This window comes from Anopheles arabiensis, chromosome 2 (assembly GCF_016920715.1).
Source record: "Anopheles arabiensis isolate DONGOLA chromosome 2, AaraD3, whole genome shotgun sequence".
Classification (NCBI taxonomy): Eukaryota; Metazoa; Arthropoda; class Insecta; order Diptera; family Culicidae; genus Anopheles; species Anopheles arabiensis.
This window is the reverse complement of record NC_053517.1, coordinates 16943103-16962317: the sequence shown is the minus strand read 5'-3', so window position 1 is coordinate 16962317 and position 19215 is coordinate 16943103. Positions and strand designations below refer to the sequence as shown.

The 19215-nt window shown below is 47.2% G+C and overlaps 1 protein-coding gene across 14 annotated transcripts in view; it reads left to right on the top strand.

Annotated features, from left to right (window-relative positions):
* Nucleotides 1-19215, top strand: part of LOC120907814 (low-density lipoprotein receptor-like) — a 157439-nt gene that overhangs the window by 132462 nt on the left and 5762 nt on the right. For all 14 annotated transcript variants that reach the window (XR_005740862.1, XM_040319115.1, XM_040319105.1 and 11 more), the window contains 2 exons: nt 14703-14824; nt 15276-15425. Coding sequence is in view for 13 of the 14 variants with exons in the window: in XM_040319115.1 (XP_040175049.1) it covers nt 14703-14824; nt 15276-15425 (272 nt within the window). In the remaining variant the exon portion in view is untranslated. The remainder of the gene's footprint in view (nt 1-14702; nt 14825-15275; nt 15426-19215) is intronic.

Below are 19215 nucleotides of genomic sequence, written 5' to 3'. Positions count from 1 at the left end.
TAGCGTTTCAACCACACAGCATGGTTCGTTTACGGTGCTTTCATTTGTGTAATTTAACACACAGTCACAGTTGTTCAAACAGGGGCGGGGAAGTTACAAGCGCAACAAAAAATGGTCCTAAAAACAAACTCCAGGACGACAGACTGCTGGAGCACCGTGCTTGGGTTTTAGTGTGACCGATACGGAATATATGCGGATTGGAAAATATGGTTGATTTATTCGATGCTCATCCATCTAAAACCCAACCAATCCCTCGGGTTGGGCCGGCCCACCCCCCGAGCCAGTGGTGTGGTTGTATTTGTCCAGCGGTGCTCAACAGGCAAACGCGTATAATTTATGTCTGCCGGGCGTAACGACTGCTGCCGAACCATTGATACGTGATCGGACATATTGCATGGCTAATTATACAAACTCCACCATTCTCCGGTTGCGGCTCCCCCTCGTTGGTTCGACCGGATGGTCGTCCGGAAAACAGGGGAAGTGTTTGTAACTGTGTGGGTGCATGTTTGTTGAATTAACTTCCTGAACTGCTCTTTAATCTCGATTCTGCATAAACGACAAAGGCGTGCAATACACGCTCCCGTGCATATAATTTGTGTCATTTATCGAACCATGTTAGAGGGCAAGGGGGGGGGCGATTTGGGCGGAACCCTGCTTTATCGGGGGTACCTTCCGGTACAACCGCCTGCCGTCAGTGTACATTCGCACCGGCTTAGGCATATCATGCATACCATCCAAAGCGATGTGTGTACCTTTAGGCCTATTTGCCTACGCTCGTCGATACGCTTTACTGGCGGCGTGTTAGCATCCTGCGCAGTAGCACACACACACAAATCGGTAGCTCCGGTACCCCTCGGGCGGTCAAGCTCGGTTCCGGTGTCAAAGCAATTTGTGAATTATAGCGCAAAATTAACTTTATAGATTGGTATTGCTAACCAATGTCTATCCACCTTTCTCCCCCTTGCAGTGGTCGTCGTCCCCCCTGTGCCATTGCAACGCTTCACCGACTTGGATGTTTCGACTCCGGAGGCTAATGCGAGTGGGTGGAGATTTGTTTTTTGTTTTGTTTCTCCCTCCCGATTGGCAAGAGGGAAATCTATTTCCGGTCACTGTGTGATTTATCTCTGCTCCCCCGAGGGGACGGCACCAGATTCGGGATTCGAAAGCCTCAAAAAGTTTAGGACCATAAATAATTGCCTAACCTGGCGGACGCTTCCATCCCGTTGCGTCCCGTCCCGTCTTTAGCTCGGAGGCAGCTAATCGAGCGCTCAAAATCGGGCTCGGACTCGGGCTCGCTATACGCAACCCGGGAGAAGGTTGGAGGTTTTTTTTGTATGTTGCCCTCCCTGGTTACCCCAGAAAGCTTCCAGGAATCGTGGGAGCTACATTGGGCAAATCAATTACTGCACCGGGTTTTGCTGATGCAACGAACATGAGGTCACGAACGGGGGCTCAAGATCCCACCCTCGGTTCCCATTTAGCTTGGGATTATCGGAACCGGATCGGTGCAGAGTAACTGGCCGATGCAGTCAGTAGCAGTAGCAGCAGCTCAAAGCACACAGCGGCAGCAGTAGTAGTCACTCCTTTGAGAAATCCAAACATCATCCCCACCGAATATCCATACATACACCCCGACCGTGAGCGTGCTAAGTGCATTCTCGAGTGCAACCGAACGGCAAATGGGGTGGGCAAAAAAGAAGCATGCAAAAAGAAAGCAAACCAGTCACGAACTGAACATAAATATCCTGAACCTGCTTTTTCATCCTTTCCGCTTTGCTTCATCATCACCATCACCATCATCATCTACCATCATCGTCATCCGCAACCGCTGCTACTTTCCTGGCTTTCCCTGGCGCTTGGCTTCCTCCTTCCCTGCATCCATCCCCCCGGCAACATCATCGGGATGGGAATTTGTCTGTGCCTCCCCTTCCTGCGGCTTCGCAACGTTTACCCCCTCCCCCGCAATATCGACTGACCGATCGAATGGACAAATCGAACCGGTGGGATTGGGATTGGGGCAACATCCAAACGACCCCCCCACACAGGGCAGTCGACCATTGGGCTGCCCGGGCTAAGCCGGCCGGGGCACTTGCCGAGCGGTGGCAGCATCGCCAACAGTCTGCACCTGGCCGCCATCTGTACCAACCTCACGCGCACGGTGGCAATTATGGAGAGTTTAAAATCGTCCCCCGGTACGGTGCGGGACCGGGCCGCCCTGCACCGGTCCTACATGAACCGGGTGGACGGGCCGGGGCAGCACCCGGCACGCTACTCGTACTGGGAGCAGCGCAAGCGATTCAATCTGCTCGAAAACCTTTTCCCCCGGGCGCCGGTCGATGCGATCGAGCGGGCGAACGATGCGGCCGCGACCGACCACCGGACGCTCTACGATAACGAGCTGTCCGCCTCGCTACAGTATGTGAGGTGGATTTGCGAAAAGTATCGAGGTAACGTGTACGTGTGTGTGTGTGTGCCTGTCTGTGTGTTTTGTCCATCGTACAGTAACGTTCGTTTCGTGGTTATGTTTCGTTCTTCCTGTGTAACTTTTTCTTTCTCCTGTGCTGTTGTTCTTTTTCACTTTCGCTCACTGTTGTGCTCACGTGTGATTGGTTCTGAGCATTGTTTTTTTTAGTACAGTTGCCACGAGCCGTTGCTTGTTTGTCGACATCCAGGGTAAGCTGTACATACAAGGGCGGACGGCTTTTTGTCGTCATCGTCGTGTGGACTTTTCGACTTATGCAAGTGCCATTAATTTTTCACCTGCACTTGCCCGTGCTGCATAACGATGAATGTTTACAAAACACGACGATGTGGTGGATCGTCGTTATCCGTTTTAGTTAGTAATAACTAGTAGTTTTTTCGTGTGTGTATGTGCGTTCATCGTCCAATCGGTTGTTGTATTTCATTAGTTAGTTTGAATTATTATTAATCCAATCTTTAGCGTAGTTTTCTTTTTTGTGCCATTTTATTGTGACGGTAAGGTTACAGACATAAACTGACTGTAAAAGAACACTATGAATATTATAAAAACCTGAAACATGGTACATAAATGTATTTTAGCATTTTTATTTTTTCTTCAGTTCACAAACTAAACATTAAAGTTTAAACTAAGCAAAGAAAAAATCCATGCTTGATTTCAGAGTAGTGATATTTTCTTGGGTGATATTTTAGTTTGCTAATTTATTTAAATATTTTAGACTCTTTTAGACTCAATATTAATATTATTTATCAAGCGTACAATATATTATTGGAATTAGGAAATAATATGGGAAATAATTGCCCATAATTTATACATTTTATTATAAACAATTATGCATACTGCCGTGGGAAAACAAAGTGATTACACTAATCGCAAACCAAAACAGTGACAAGCCTCCCCCACAGCATCCATTGCAGTGTTAATTTTACGCTCTAACGCTTCATGGGTTGGCGAACCTTTATATCAACAGCATAGTTTGCTCGTTCTTACATTTTATTCGAGCACAAACACACACACACACACACACACGCGCTCGCACACGAACCGACGAAGCACGATCTGGTGGCCGGCGTGCAAAACGTCTCCCTGGACGGTTGTAAGATGCTAAGTAGTTCTCCACTTCTGCTCACGGTCAGTCATCTCTACGACGCGTCGAATCAGACAAGCACGCGTTCGCGTTCGATACCGTTTCGCGCATTTTGGGGGCCATTCATCTTCCAATCATTTTCCATGGACAAAGTAAAATCGTATTATCTATTTTTAGTCTTCTATTATATTGCGCGCGCGCGCTCGTGTCTGTGTGTGTGTGTGTGTTTACGTTTTGGAACAATTTTATCGTTTGTTAGTTCAAGCCGTGTTTTATGGGACTGCCCATTTGCTCGCTACATCACTTATTGAAGAGTAATTGGTTTCGTTCGAAAAAAAACCTGTTCAAACTCTAAAAAACGCGACCCAAACGCACACAATGCGTCTTACCAACATCACCTGGATTATGCTGAAACATCACAACCACGAGCGAAAAGGTATTACAGTGAGGGCTGATAAATTAAGTCTCACACACGTCCGCGGAAGTGCACGCACCCACGATGCAATCTCCCGGCTGCATGACAGTGCACCATTAACAATGCGGATTTGGGATGACATTTTTATAGGCCCCGTATAATTTTTGCTTTTAACCAAATTAATGCACCGCACGCACGGGCTATTCGAGGGCAGCAGGTACGGGGAATGGCCTATATTCAGCTCTCTGCGCTCTCACGCAAAAAACAATATTTTTATCAACTATCAGCATGCGCAAAAGTCAAACAAACGGTGTGGAAAACTAGCCTTTTTTGTGTTTCAATCCCCTTCAATCACCCCTCCACAGCAGAGAGCACCTCGTTAATCCGCTGAGTGAAGTTTTCCCGGCTGGCGGGGTCATGTAGCAGGCTGGGTCATACAGTCCCACTTCAATTATTAAGCTAAGCGAAAATGGGTGAAAAAGCAAATAAAAAGTGAATTCTTTATTCATGATAAGTAAAATCGAAACGTCCCGTGTGCTACCCCCCCCCCCCCCCCCCCCCCACCAATCAGCAAAATGTGAGTGAGCCTCGGCTTGTGTCTGTGTGTGTGTGTGTGTCGATGTGTAATAAAAACAAAACATTTCGGTCAAACAGACGTAAACCGAAAAGAACAAAAAGGGACAAACATCCACCAAAAATCGGGCACACACACGCGCGCGCTGAAGTAGTGTGACATGTTAATAAATTAATCGTGATTTTTTGTCCCAAGCCAGGTCGGCAGGCCTCAAAGCCGCCTCTGTGCCGGTGTTTTTTTAATTGAATGAACAACGCAATTACCATGGATTTTGCCGTTCACTCCCCGTTGTTTGGCACTCCGCGATCGATTCAGCCTTTTCCTGTTGGCTTTAGCCACCACCGATTGAATGACCGCTCGGTACGAACAGAATATTAATTAAAAGATTAAAAGAGACCAGCGCTCCTCACACAGCATGCTGTAGCAACAATTGGAAAACAGTAGAGCAAGCAAAAAACCCTTGCATTGCAGCCAGCGCTGCCACTGCTCCTGCATGCTGCTGCCACTGCTTCAAGAAGAAAAGTGATGAAAACAGCAGCGTGCACGGTGTAAACCTTGGCAGTACTTTTGTTTGTTCCCCTAGTACCCCCTTTTATCCACTGCTCGAGCTGTGCACCGTTTTCAATTAGCAGGAGCGTAAAAGTGCTCAATAAATCCACAAATTATCGGTATAAGCCAGAAGCTTTTTGACCGTTCAAAGTGGACGGGAGGACCGGTTTTTCTTTTTTTCTATTGATTTGCCTGTAAAACCATAACGCCAATATTTGCTGCTGTATTTATCGTTTCATTACTACGGTAGGAATGGGAGGGGGATTTTTTTGTTGTTGCCCCTCGTACCATTATTTTTACACGGTTTGGCCAAACCCCTTTTTCTGCATCCTTTTTATCATGCAAACAAATTATGTTCGATCCAAACAGGCCGGGGAAAAAAAAGATCGAGGAGGTTCGGTTTTGCTGTGGGCCAGCATGTCTTGTTTCGTGTTAAGCGTTATGATATGATTTATTAACTGTTAATGATAGTCACTCCGTACCTTTTTCACGGCCACTCAACGCAGCATGGAGGAAGAAAAATAGCACTCACGCGTTCGGGAAAGTATCTGTTTTTCGCTTTTATTTCGCACGTGTTGCTCGCAATGCCCATCAATGCGGCAACGAAGTACAGCGTACGTAGAAACCCGGCACACTGAATGCCAAAACAATCTGCTCTAGTAATTGGAAATGAAAATAGCACTGCTTCAGCAGCACAGACACAGGAACCTTCTATTGCAGTGTAAAAACAAAAACAAAACACATATACACGTACGTGTACGCACACAGACAGCCCCGGCGAATGGGGTAAAATCGCTCCAAACAATGAGCCAACCAGTGGGCAACCGCACTGCTCTGGCCGGCAGTTTGAAATATTTATCATCCCTCAACCATTTATTAATTAAAACTTTTGCACACCCCCGTTGCTCGCAGCAGCAGCATGATCCTCTCCCCATATCCCCAGGTAGCAGAACCTCAGAAAGCACCACACAGAATCCTTTTGAATCCACCAGTGGAGTGGATTTTAGCCATCACAGGTCGCCCCACCCATCTTATCGCATCATGCGGCATGCAGTCGATCAATAACCAAACCGAAAAATCCAATTACCAACAAAATAGGTGCAAAAACCTCATTGCACCACAGCGCTTTCCTCCGATCCCTGCTCACCAGCATTCACACACGAGATACAATTATTTCGCACGGATCATCACGGTCGAGGGAGCGTAGTAGTGAGCTTTAGAAACGGACACAACTCTATGCTGGCAGAACGAAAACTGGCGAACCGATCGGGCCAGCAGTTCATATATCATTCGGAAGGACAGTTCTATTTGTTGCAGCTGGCACCGATGAACTGCATTGCCATTCACACGCACACACACATACACACACACCAGCACACAAGGTGAATGCACATTCTGCAGCACTGCATTCCAGCAGCGTGGTGAGGAGGATTGCACACAGCTTAATCTTCAGTTCCAATGGGTGCGTTTTTGTGTGCGCTTTCCCCTTTTGTGCTTTTTCTCACTATCTCTCTCTAACTCTGCTCCAGCAAGCTGTGACCGAAGATGAAATGATTTCCGCAATGAATGGAGAATCGGGCCAACGGGTGTATTCTTTTTGCCCAGCCTTTCCGACCTTTGCGACGTGCACGGCACGGATGTAAGCGAAGCTTTTGCGGGCTCTTTTTTTTCTATTGTACTGTAAAGCGCTGTTAAACCACGCTTTTGTCGGTTCTTGTTTTTGCTACACACAACACTTACAGGAGATTGACTTTTGCCGGCTCTGTTCTGTTCTTATCAGTGGCCGTGCACCACCAGCGACTGCAGGTGGGTTGCTGCTTTCCACCTTTCCCTTTTCGCGTCGCGCGAAACAAAGAAGCTTAAGTAAGGATCTACTCTACTTCCTGTCTTTCCCGCGTCTCTCGCGATGGCAGAGTGCAACCATGGGCCCGGAAACAATACAGCTAGTTCATTGGTGAGCTTGCGGGCTCGCGGCGTAGTTCGGTCAGCTCATATCCGTCTTAAAACTTGGAACGCAACGTTTGCACTGTGCCTGGCCTGTTTGCGGTTGGCTGCCTTGCGTCACCTTGCCCTGCCACAAGAACATGATGAGCCTTTGTTTGGGCGGACGATGCTACAATAGGTGTTTTCTTTGCTAATGAGTTCTGGGGCACAGTAAAAGGCAGTAGTTTTATTTTATTTACTAATGTGTTGGTGTTACTAGGGTAAGTCGCAGTATTGAACAGCTGTAATAATATTGAAGAAATAGTAAATTTTCGCTATTTGCTGTTTATTGATACCATTGATTCCATGTTAGTTACAGGGTTTCTCACGATTTATTGGTCAGTTCTCATGATTTTTTGGTGCGTTCCCACGATTTTTTGATCGTATCCCATAGATTTTTCGGATCCATTTTCCGATTGGATATCAATACAATTGGACCAAAAAAATTCTGGGAAACGGCCAAAAAATCGCGGGAACGCACCAAAAACATATGGGAACCCACCAAAAATTGATGAGAACCAACCAATAAATCGTGGGAAAACCTGTATGCAGTGCAATAAAATTCCCAAAAAAACATGACAGACACTCAGTAACACCAGCCGATTACTTGATCAAAGTACTAGGCGTCTCCATAATGTTCTATGGTTGTACAAATTGTTTTGTGGCGCAGATAAAAAAATCACTTATTCGCCCAAAATTGAACCAAATTTACTACCAAAAACTATAAATTTTACACCATGGTTTGCATTTTTCTGTACCTTAAATGTTTTATTGTTTTCGCCCCCTTTTTGTATGACGACGAAACATAAAATGGCTTAAATTTAGATTTCGGCGTTTCGTAACCGCGAATTGACCGTAACGTAGTTTCCGTCTCTGTAATGCATATGCATTATCCTGCTTTTATCCTAAAGACCTTTATTCTTGCCCATTTGCTTTTCCACTCTTTTTGCGGACCAACATTGCAGACAAAGCGGGGCAAATGGCGCACACACACAAACATCCATCCTTATCTAGTGAAAATTTTACTGTCCAGGGAAATGGCACAGTTTTTGTCACAACAAATGCCAGAGTTTTGTGTTAGTGTGTGTATGTGTGCGTTTGTGCATGTATCCATCTCTGCCCAGTTGTGTACCTTTTTGCGGCAGCACCACAGCACAACTATTTTTACTTCTGCACAAAGCTCGATGCTGAAATAACATAATTCACCGGACGCTTTGTGCAGTGTTTGCTTGCAGTTTAAAGCAGTACCTTGTTTTTTTTTTTGCTTTCTTCCTGGAACGAAGCGCAACTAAAATGCAAATCCTTCACGACGGAACGTTCATGCTACAAATGAAGAAAGCAAAAAAAAAACACACAACGCGCGCACCACTCAAAAACACAAAAATCACACGCGAAAGCAACATTTTTCCCGCGGGAATGCCCGGGAACGGAATCCCACCTACAGGGACGCAGACGCACGCAGAAACACACACACACAACCCCGAACAACAAGCACCGAAAGTTTCATCTTGCTGCGGGCGCGATCAAATCGCGTCCCATCGTGTTTTCCCTTTTTCCTAGGGTAGATGCGGTGGTGGTGGGTAGAGAACAAAAAAAGAATATTGAGTTAAAAATGTATTTCGCAAGCAGGCAGGCAAGCTAGAATCGGGTGGGTACGAAATCGGGTACGAAATCGGGCACAGACACGCAGTCGGCAGCGACGGACGCTACACTGCAAGACGGTGTGCGCGCGGTTGCCCAATTTTCCGCTACTATCCCGCTGGCTTTAATTTCCGGTCGTATTCGGGTGAAATCGACGGTGACTAACGAGCACCGGAACTCGGGAAGACGGCGCGCCGAGTGCTGGTGAGAAAACACACACACACACACAGACCCGGTGTGCGGTGGTGACCGGTGGTGGGAAAGAGCCACGGAAGCCACCGCGATATCGGTCGATTGCAATGAATGGTTGGTCGGCCCGGCAACAGTGGCTGGGGCAATGGCTGCTGCGACTGTTTGGGGTGAAATCTACCATAAGATGAAGTTTACTTCATCGCCGGAAAACCACCACCAACCACCAACAGCGTTTCGGGTAGCAACCATTTGGCCGCGCTACGAACCATCGGGGGAGACTTTCTTGAATATTAAATAGCAGAAAAGGAACGCCAAAAAAAAACCCAGTGCCAAAGCAAAAGAGAACACCAGCGCGCCACGTGCACGCTGTACGTAAGACGGGTTGTTTTTCGTTTGCTCACACTCCCCTTTTTCCCTCACCGCTCACGGGAATATTACTAGGACGAGAAGCATCACACAATCGGCCAACGGAAATGCAAATGTGCAAATGCGAATCCCGCAAACCGCAACTCCCAAGGCGCGCTTGTCATCCCGCGCAAACCACCCCCTCCCGAAACCATTGTTGCCTTGTTGCGCACCATTGCCAAGCCGGTGCAACACGATTCCCTGCGCGCACTTCTGCCACGGTGCAGTTTTCCGGTGCCATTCACCATGCATTGGCTGCTGCGCATCCCAAAGTGTTCATCCCGCTCAAATTTTCTTAACGCATTTTGGCCACCACTATCTTTGCGCAACAGAAGCAAAAGAAATGAGTGGGTTGTGGGAGGAGGAAAGAGAGAGAGAATGGAGAGCAATGAGAGAGAAATGTCGGCGACCAACAGCCCCAAAACCCCTCTCCTTGCCAGCATCCGTACGGGGATCCGTTGGCACTGGCGCCACAAGTGCAGCAGGACAATAACAATAATAACGACCCAAAAGCAGTTTGCTCACCTTTTGTGTCCCTTATTCTCTTTGCTCTCTCTCTCTCTCTCTCTCTCTCTCTCTTTCTCTCTCTACTCTCATCCTCTCGCTCGTTCACTCACTCATACTAGTGTGATATAAAGTGAGCGTGCAAAAGAAAGCTTTTTATTCCTCTTTTATTTTGAAGTTTTGACTCTCGAGCGCGACGAGAATGGGCGAGCAAACTAGCCGGGTTTTGTCTAGTTAAGAAAGATGAGAGAGAGAGAGAGGGGGGGGTAATTTTTGTGAATCTCCCTTCCAACTTTCTGAAGCGAGAGCCAATTGGCAATGCCCGAATGTTGATGGCGCTGCCCGGCTTTTCGCGATTTCACGTCCATGATTGTGCCGTGATTGGGCCGCATGAATTTGATCCGCGTTTGTCGTGTACCAAACTGGCACTTTTGGTACTGTAGAAAAAAATGGGAAGGGATAGATAAAGATGAAAAAAAGAGGGAGAGAAGTAAATTGCGACCGGCGAACGGTAAACTTTTTGATGTAACTTTTACGCGCGCTCGCGCGGGCGCTACCAAACGAATGGTCGCGTACGGGAAACGAGTTGTGCGCCGTTTGCATACGTAATGCCGGGGGACAGGAGCAACTTTCATAATCGAAGCCGCTTTGCAAAGGCAATAGGTGGGTGTGTGTGTGTGTGTGTGTGTGTTGGTAAACTCATTTCCATCACCCTTTCGCCTATCTGTGATTTATTCCATCCATCAGAGCAACGAGCAAACGTGTCGATACACTTCGTCAGGGGCAGGGCGAATCGGAAACGTTTTTGTGGGAAACACCGTCACAAACTGCAAATGAGTGGTGTGTGGGGTGGTGTTAGTGGAGTGAGTATCGTAAATTGCCCATAATTTATGAGCTCTTAGCGCTGATTAACGGTGGTGCATCAATGGCCGAAATCAAGTCACAGCAGCAGCAAAAACAATCCAATGCACAGTTTGTTGTGGAAATGTTTAAACTTGTTAGAGCAGATGTTTTTTTTTTTTGCGGTGTGAACATTGTGAAGCAAACTTCCATCGGTATCAATTAAACTTATTTACAAGCAATTTTAATCCTATTATAAAACATTTGCCCGGGTAACCATAGATTCTTTGCCCCACACAAGCAACTCAGAACAGCTTTGCGGTGCCTAGGAACTATTTTCCGAAGGAGAAAATCGTTCCCTTTGTTTGTGTTATTTGCGCAAAGTTTGCTTCCCTTTGAACTGCACCCACTTGGTGCAGCTGATGCAATTTCAGCTGCAACCGTCCGTAGGGCCGAATGTGATGCACTTATTTATTTCCAGCACGATGCACTACCCTCTGATGCAGCAGAATTTTGTGCATCCGCCAGTGTGTTTCGCAAACGCGCGATGCATCAATGCGGATCACAGCCGCGACAAGGAGACAAGTTTGTTTTTCTCCCTCGGGTGTTTTTCCACCTTATTCTTTTCCGAGCGGTTGCGATATTATCACCGCTTTTCCCACCTGTTTTATGCCCTGTCCTTGTCCTCGCCCACACGCTCTAATTGATGAGCTTATTTTACGCCACGACACAACCCGGAAACCGGTGTCGCAAATATGGCCAAGACTTGTAATCTCATTATGGCTGTTGCTCTTTATTACCATCCGAGCGCGCGTGCAGTCACCCGTGAGCGTGCACACACACACAAACACTCACACAGATGCATCAACCTGGTGATGGAAGTGCTCCTTAGAAAAGCTCTACTACATTGGTACTAGTTCTGTTCTTATTTTTTGCGAGCTTACGCAGGTCTGTGTGCTTTAATCACAGCAAACGGGCCGAAGTGAATAATTTGTGTTTGGCAAGTTTTGCTTTGGCGGCCTGTCCATGGGGTGATGAAAATGGCGGACCCCAACCACCATTGCAGATTGTGCAATCCTGTGCTGTGGCCAACCCTCCCCCCATTGATGGCAGGCAGCCGACGGCAACTAAATGGCTCGAAATTAGGCCCGTCCCCATCGACCGGGGTCCAGGGATTCTGCTGCTTTGGAGCGGCGTGGGGGGCGTTGGAGTATAGCGAAACGTTGCGAATATATTTTCGCCCAACGAACCGATCAGCCGTATCGAAACGGTTCGACGATGATGCCTGCACCGGCATTAGCCGAGCCGAGGTGAAAGTTTTTCATGCGTAGAATTGCTTCGGGAGGTTTTCGTTTTGCTGTTCTTTTTTTTTTTTTGCTCTTCGCTTCGAATGAGCGAATCATTTCGCATTATTGATGGTTCCAGAATGAGACATCCAATTTTACTTTGCTACGCTACTGTATTTTTCGACCAGGCAGTCGACAAACTGGCCAGTTTTTGCCGGTTCCGTTTTTTTTCTTCTTTTTAATTCTTGCCACACTCCACTGACCATTCCGTACCACCCGTACGGGACATTCGCATGAGGGTAAGGGGAGCCTTTCGGCCTTGGGCACAGGCTACCTTTCCTCCACCCGGCCAGACACAGGAAATGACGATGGCGACGTTTCAAAAACTCACCGCATTCTCGCCAATCCGTATCCGTCTATGCGGGATTCAACAAACCGCTAAATTATGATCAAATTTCCCGCCGATAATAATTCATCACGTTATGGCTTTGCTTTCCTTTTCCTCAGCCTCGGTGCAACAATACGATCGTCTTTTTTACGCACGCACACACACATTTACACTCTAATGATGGTAGCCAACACGTTTTGCGGCACCATACACCATCGCAAAACGTATGCAGGGAGGAGGGCCGCATTGGTTTGGGGAGCGGGATCCGGGTACTGGTGGATCTCTGTACGACGATTGAGGATTGAGTTTCGATTGCAGGTTTTTAATTAAAATTCCTCAAATAACATACGGCCGCATTGTTTGCCCGGCTCCGGCCCAGCTTGGGTGTCTGCCAGGCGGCAAACCAATTCATCCATCACGCTGCTGGCAGCTGGGCTTTTTTGCATTTTATTGCAAACCGTCTGTTGGTTGTTGATATTATTAAGGAGCAGAGAGGGAGAGATAGGGCGTCACAAGAGAGCCGCCAACAGAGCGAGGTGTGAGGGAAAAGTGATACTTCCTTGAGATATGCCGGGTGGCCTCGCATTGCCCTTGGGAATGTGTTTTCGGTGTTATGTTTGGCGGCCAAAAATAGCAAATGCCCGAAATAGTTTGTCTATCTTTGGACGGAGAAATGCGTCAAACGCCAAGCTTTCGTTTGGGGGGAGTGGTAACTGGGAGTCGACGGAGGTGGTGCCATTTTGAGCCCGATTCTAATGCCATCGTCGCCTTGGGATCAACAGTAATAACAAACACCTATTGGTGCTTTTTACACACAATTTTAAAAGCCCTAAGAGTGATAATCTGATAAGACCATGCAATGGGAACAACAAATGGTCAATAAGAATAGCAAGAATGCTCCATAATTAACGCAAAAATAGCACACAAATTCCTAGTAAATACTTATTAAAAACATAGCAATTAAGGAACGCCGTTATAGACTTAAGAAGTGAAGGAAACGCCACGCCAACCCCCGAACGTGGACGAGTTTATTGCGGAAAATTAACCAAACCAGATGATTAACGTTGTGGTTCTAGCACAAATAGCAAAAACACCAAGACGAACCTTCTCCTCCCAAGGATAGTGCTACTGCTCCTACCCTCCATCGAGTAAAAAGTTGGATTAAAATTAAAAAATATTTCCACCCACTAATTGAAGCTAATTATGATCTATACAGACGCCATGGGGAGGCCACGCAAAACGCATCCTTTCCGCTCTCTCTCTCTATTTCGCCCGTCGGTAGAAAGCATCCCCTCACCCGTAACATCTCCGATATTGCTGACCACCGGTACCACTGGTGCGCCCACTGGTACGGTAGCACTTTTTAGTGATTAACATTTTATGCCAACCGCGCCACCACTATTGCACACTTCGCCTGCCTGGTCCGCAAGCGCCAGCGGGACCGCCTTTTCTTCGCCTTAAGTGCGCCCTTCTAGACACTTTTGTGGGGGGGGGGTGAGCAATTCGCATCGAAAGCAATCCTCCCTCGCTTCTCATCGCTCCCACGTCCCATCACGAGAGTCACTAATGGTTTCCATTACTGTCGTTATTTATGTCGCTTTTTAATATGTTTTCTTTTCGCATCGGCGTGACGCGAAAGCGCGGTGGAGATAATGCAGCCCACCTCAATGAAGAACCGGGGCGGCAAGGCGCGGCCCACGTTACACTAACCACCTCCAACACTCCTTACACGCCCGTAGGTGTTGGGTTAACACTTAAGAATGGATGCCCACCGCCCATAATCCTCGCCATGCTCGCCACCAACGACCGCAACAATTCATTACGCGCCTCTCACCCACCAGAGAATGCACATTCCACATTCTTGCGCCACAGCGCCATATTACCGTTAACCTTATCGTCACATTGTGCTCTCACGTTGTGTATTGTACCGTTTCGAGTTCGAGACTTTTACTAACTTTCGTTTGGGTGGTGGTGGTGGTTCCCGCCTCTCCATGTGTACCACGTTCACTGTCGTTTCCCTGGTAAAACCCTCCCGGGGGGCGAACCTGTTCCTGTTCCTGTTAGCTATCATATTCATGTCGCCGACCGTCCTGGGCCGGGAGACCCATAGTGTGTGTGTGTGTGTGGTTGTGTGTGGTTATGTGTGGTTCTGTAATTGTTCTAACAAACTGAACCGTCCATCACAAACCACCACGACACAACGCCACCACCAAGGCAAGGCTCTCTCGGCCCTCGTTACCGAAGATGGTACCGCTTCGTTTTAATCAAGACATTTCTAACATCTGTCTATTCCCCCTTTTTGCTCGACTCAATTTTGCACTGTGTGCCCGCCCGTTTAATAAATGGATATTTATAATAGCGACGATGCGAAATGGTACGGACGGTACGATCATCCACCCGGGCGTGGTCGAGAAGGACTCCGGCCAGGTGGCCCTCGTTGCCATCGTCATCGTTTCGTTGGTGTTGGTCATCGTCGGATTGGTAAGTGAACTGTTTCTTTTTTTTTCTTTTTTTTTTTTTTTGTTAACTCTAACTATCTCTATCGCCACCCTGTTCTCAATTCCTTTCACTGTTTCACCGCGTTTGGCTGCGGAGAGGTGTTTGTGTTGATAGGGAATTTTCAATTTCTAATGCAATGAATTCAATTTTACCATTTTTCCATTGTGTTTTTGCTTTTCGTTTTTTTTATTCCTTTGCTTCTACGATTGTTATCTATTTTTGCCACAACTTTTCACGCTTCTTACCTGTTTGCTGCTTCCAAATTCGATTATACCGTAATCGGTTTATCTCTTTTCCTTTGTTCATACTTATTGATAGTTTTAAAAACGCTAACACGATCTTTTTTTTTGGCACTTTCGTTTTACCGATTTTCTCATTAAATTCTCTATTTTTTTCTCCCTTCATCTATCTGTCTCTCTCTCTGTCTCTGCAGATTGTGTTCGTACTCTACCGGCACTACACGCATCGAAACTCGACCACGATGAACTTTGACAATCCGGTGTACCGAAAAACGACCGAGGACCAGTTCAGCCTGGAGAAGAACATACAGAGCCGCATGTACCCGAGCACCGTCGGCGAAGAGGTAAGAGCGCTAGCCCGGGACTACACCGTCTGCATACGATAAGACGGCGCGACCATTCTACGCGCCACCAAGCGCACGTCCACAGGTGCAAGCCCACGGTTCACAGCGGCAAACCGTGTCACATCATCCTCACCACAGTACTTTAAATTATTACTAGAGAAAACAAAAGAAACAAATTAAAGTAAAAATTAAGGCATAAAATGGGGTTGGGATGGGTAGGAGCGTAGATACTACATGCTCACTTTTTAGTCGGTGGGAAAAAAGGGCTGCCACCGTTGAAGTGAAGCCAATTGGCAGGTGTGTTGTGCGTTTTTTGGGTGGGGAATGCGCTTGAAAAGGTGCTACTTTGGTTTGGTGCTTATGTTTGTTGTTTTCGTTAATACAAAAGCAAGCCATTTGGTTGGACATTTGAGTGATCGAAGTAATATCCCCGAATGTTTCCGCACGTGACACTTGCTGCAACTGCACCAGCAGTGCGAGGAGATGAGAGTAGTAACGCGAGATGAGAAGGATGCAATGAAGCTGAAGAAGTGAGTGGATTGAAAAATGAGCAAAAGTGTTGTTTTTTGTATTACTATGTGAGCTCGACTGTGCCCACTTGGGAAATTAATTGGACAATTCAAATAATTAGATCCCCCCGCCTAGGGCTATTTAAAAAAGCTGTTCGCTCGTCTCTATAGTAACGCTTGGTAACGGTAACGCTTGATTATACGCTGTGCCCTCCCAAAAAAAAAGGATGGGATCAACCCAACTCATCTTTTAATCAGGCAAAAGCTCCATTAAATCATAGCGTGCCATGGTGTATCTGTCTGTGTGTGTGTGTGTGTGTCCCCGACCAAGTTTATTATTTGCCCGTTATGGGAGCAAGCTTTACTTCTATGCAAAAATGGACCAAAACGGACAGTTTTTTTTTTTGCTGCTACAGCAAGCTGTCTAGGTGAGCCTGTGGGTTTCGCTTACGAGAGCTATTTATTAAATGGCCAGTCCTTCCGTGTACCGAGTGAATGTGTGTGTGTGTGTGTTCCTGTTTTGTCTTTTGCTGCGGGCTACGGGATGGTTCAAGGGTCGCTTATAAGCTCCTTTTAATTCCCTTCACGCTCCGGCACAACCCACATCCCACCCGGCGCAAAGGTGAAAGCCACTCGTCAACGCTTTCAAATTTAATTTCACACTGGAAAAATGGTGGAAAAGGACGAGCGTAAAGTGGAACCCATTGCTGGGCGCTTGGTTGGCGGCGCTCCGAGCATATGGGTGAATATGAGTCGCATATTAACCTGATTAAATCCACCGGTAGACGGCTTCTCGGTACTCGCAAGGACCTGCTGGTGTGTTGGAAGCACACACACACACACACACACAGACAGAGAAAAGATAACTAAAACACTAACTAAAAGTTTTTTGTTTGCCAAACAGCTCCGCTCACCGCTATTCATTTGCTGTTCATACGTGTGTGAAAGTGTTGTTTTTTTTGTTTTAATTGTACACCACCGTACCATTTGAGCAAGTAGCACACACACACACACACAATAGGGCACATTTCCCGACTAAAGCGCTGCGAGATGCCCCGATTCGTGCTTGTGTGAGTGTGTGTGAAGAGCGACACCAAAAGCAGGGAAACGGCACTCGCGAACAAGTGTTTGGGGGTCAGTGTCAGCGCACACAGAAAAAGGGAACTCTCCCGCCTCTCTCTTCTCACCTTCTCACCCATCCCATTTTCCAGAGTGTGGAGGGATTCAAAAACTTTTTGTAACCTCCACCAAACCTGATTCCGTTCGCTTTCCATTTGCCGGCTGTGTATGTGTGTACGCCTGCCAAGGGTGTGAGAAGAATGCTTTAGATTTTTGTACTCCCTGTGTGTGTGTGTGTGTGTGTGTGTGTGTGTGTGTTTATGTTTCGTGCTTCTAGAAGTTGTTCCCACAACCTCCATCACAACCCTCCAGTTACCCGCCCTGCGTACCAAGCCGTATGAATTATTCACAACCGTCCGAGCGGCACAGATGGATAATAAAATAAGCTAACCTACGGAGAGCTAAGTTTTGAAGCAAACACAGTCAAACTAACGGACTACGGGTTGGGTGGAGTGCAACTTTTTCCTTGATTTTTAAGTGAGACACTCCTCCTCTCCTGACCCTTTTTCTTTGTGCGAGCGAAATCTGATTAGAGCGCTTTGTGCTTTTCCCCCACACTCCGGTCAATTAGGCTGTGCGAGGCTTTTGCATTGCAGAAAAGCAGCTCCGTGTTTGTGTCCACCCAAAAACAAAACCAAAAATGCTTATCTTCAAAACAAAAGCGACCAGTAAGAGATGGAGAAGCACCACAACCAATAGAGAAACAGCAGGTGGTGAAACAAAAGTGATTTGTGAAGCTTTGCCTAACAGTGAATGCAATACGTCGTGTATGTGGCTCCCCTAGCGCAAGGCTCAAGTGGCCCCCGTTCGGGAAAGCTGTTTTGCCAGCTTCTTTGGGCTGTGCATCGCTTAGCCTGGTGCATCGCAAAACGCACACACAGACTTGCACTGTACTCCGATTCGCTTGACATCTGTTTCCTATTCGGATGTTTGCTGCAGTTCAGGAGCAGCATCAGGACTTGACTTGAATGGCTTGACGCACACAAAAGCTAAACAGAAGAAAAGGCGAGAGAGATAGAAACAGAAAAAAAAATCTGACGAGAAACAAATAGAGAGGGCCAGCAAATTCTTATTCGAATGCATTTCCTGTTGGACACGGCGAACGGCAAACGGATGCGTCCAAAGTGACCGTCTAATGTCACTGGCCGCCTACCAAGACGGGACGGGTGTTACAGTGCAGAGCCGAGTAGAAGCAGCTGCCAGCTTTCGGTGCACGCTAAGCCGAGCCCTGTGCTGGCAAAAGGTTTGCCCGTCTGTACTGTTTTCCCCTCTTTCTATCCCACGGGCTGCAAGACTTTTGCTTGTCCCCTCGCACAACGCAGCAGTAGGAAAAGGATGGTGGAAAAGCGCCAGCACACCAGCTGCAGCTGACACCTAGCAGAAAAAGAGGGGATTAAGCTTCACCCGCGCACATGCTTGCCATCTTTCGCAGTGCTTTTGTGTATGCGGCTCTGGAAATGAAATGCTCTGAAATGAAGGAAGCACAATAAAACGGATAAAACGAAGCCGTGTGCATGTGTGCTCGTTCGCCCCGGTGCCCCGAGTGCCAGTGCAGCGGGCAAATATGGGAACAACGACCGAAATACTGATGCTCCTCAACTGCATTAGGATTAGCTGGCAATGGCGATGGAAAAGCAGGAAAAAAGGGAGATAAAAGCAGAAACGGGATACATTGACAAGGAAGGTGCAGGAACGGTGCTGGCACGGGAAAGGAGATTCCCGCTCTTTTTTTTTCTTCTACTTCGGGGAATGCTTAGTAAAGGATCAAGATTATTGCGCTTCCCGCTTGGTACGGCTCCAACAGGCGTAGAATTAAAAGTCTCAAGCACCTTTCGAAAACAAAAAACAAACGGGAACAAGAAAAGGGAAATTCTAAGCTCTACGGTGAGCTTAGAACACGGCCACCATCTTCCGGCTCTATTGCACAAGGATTGGATTCTAGTTTAGTTTCGGCTCGACTTTGGAACGGGAAGTGACGGGATGTTCCGAGGAAAGGCCTTCCCTTTGGACCAGACAGTTAACGCACCCTTTACACACACACTTGGATGGTTATTGATTCAACAATTGCTCTCTCTCTCTTTCTTTCTTTTTTTTCCTCACTTCCTTCTTCCATTCATACTCTTTCTCTCTCGCTCTCTATATCACTCTCTCTCTCTCGCAAA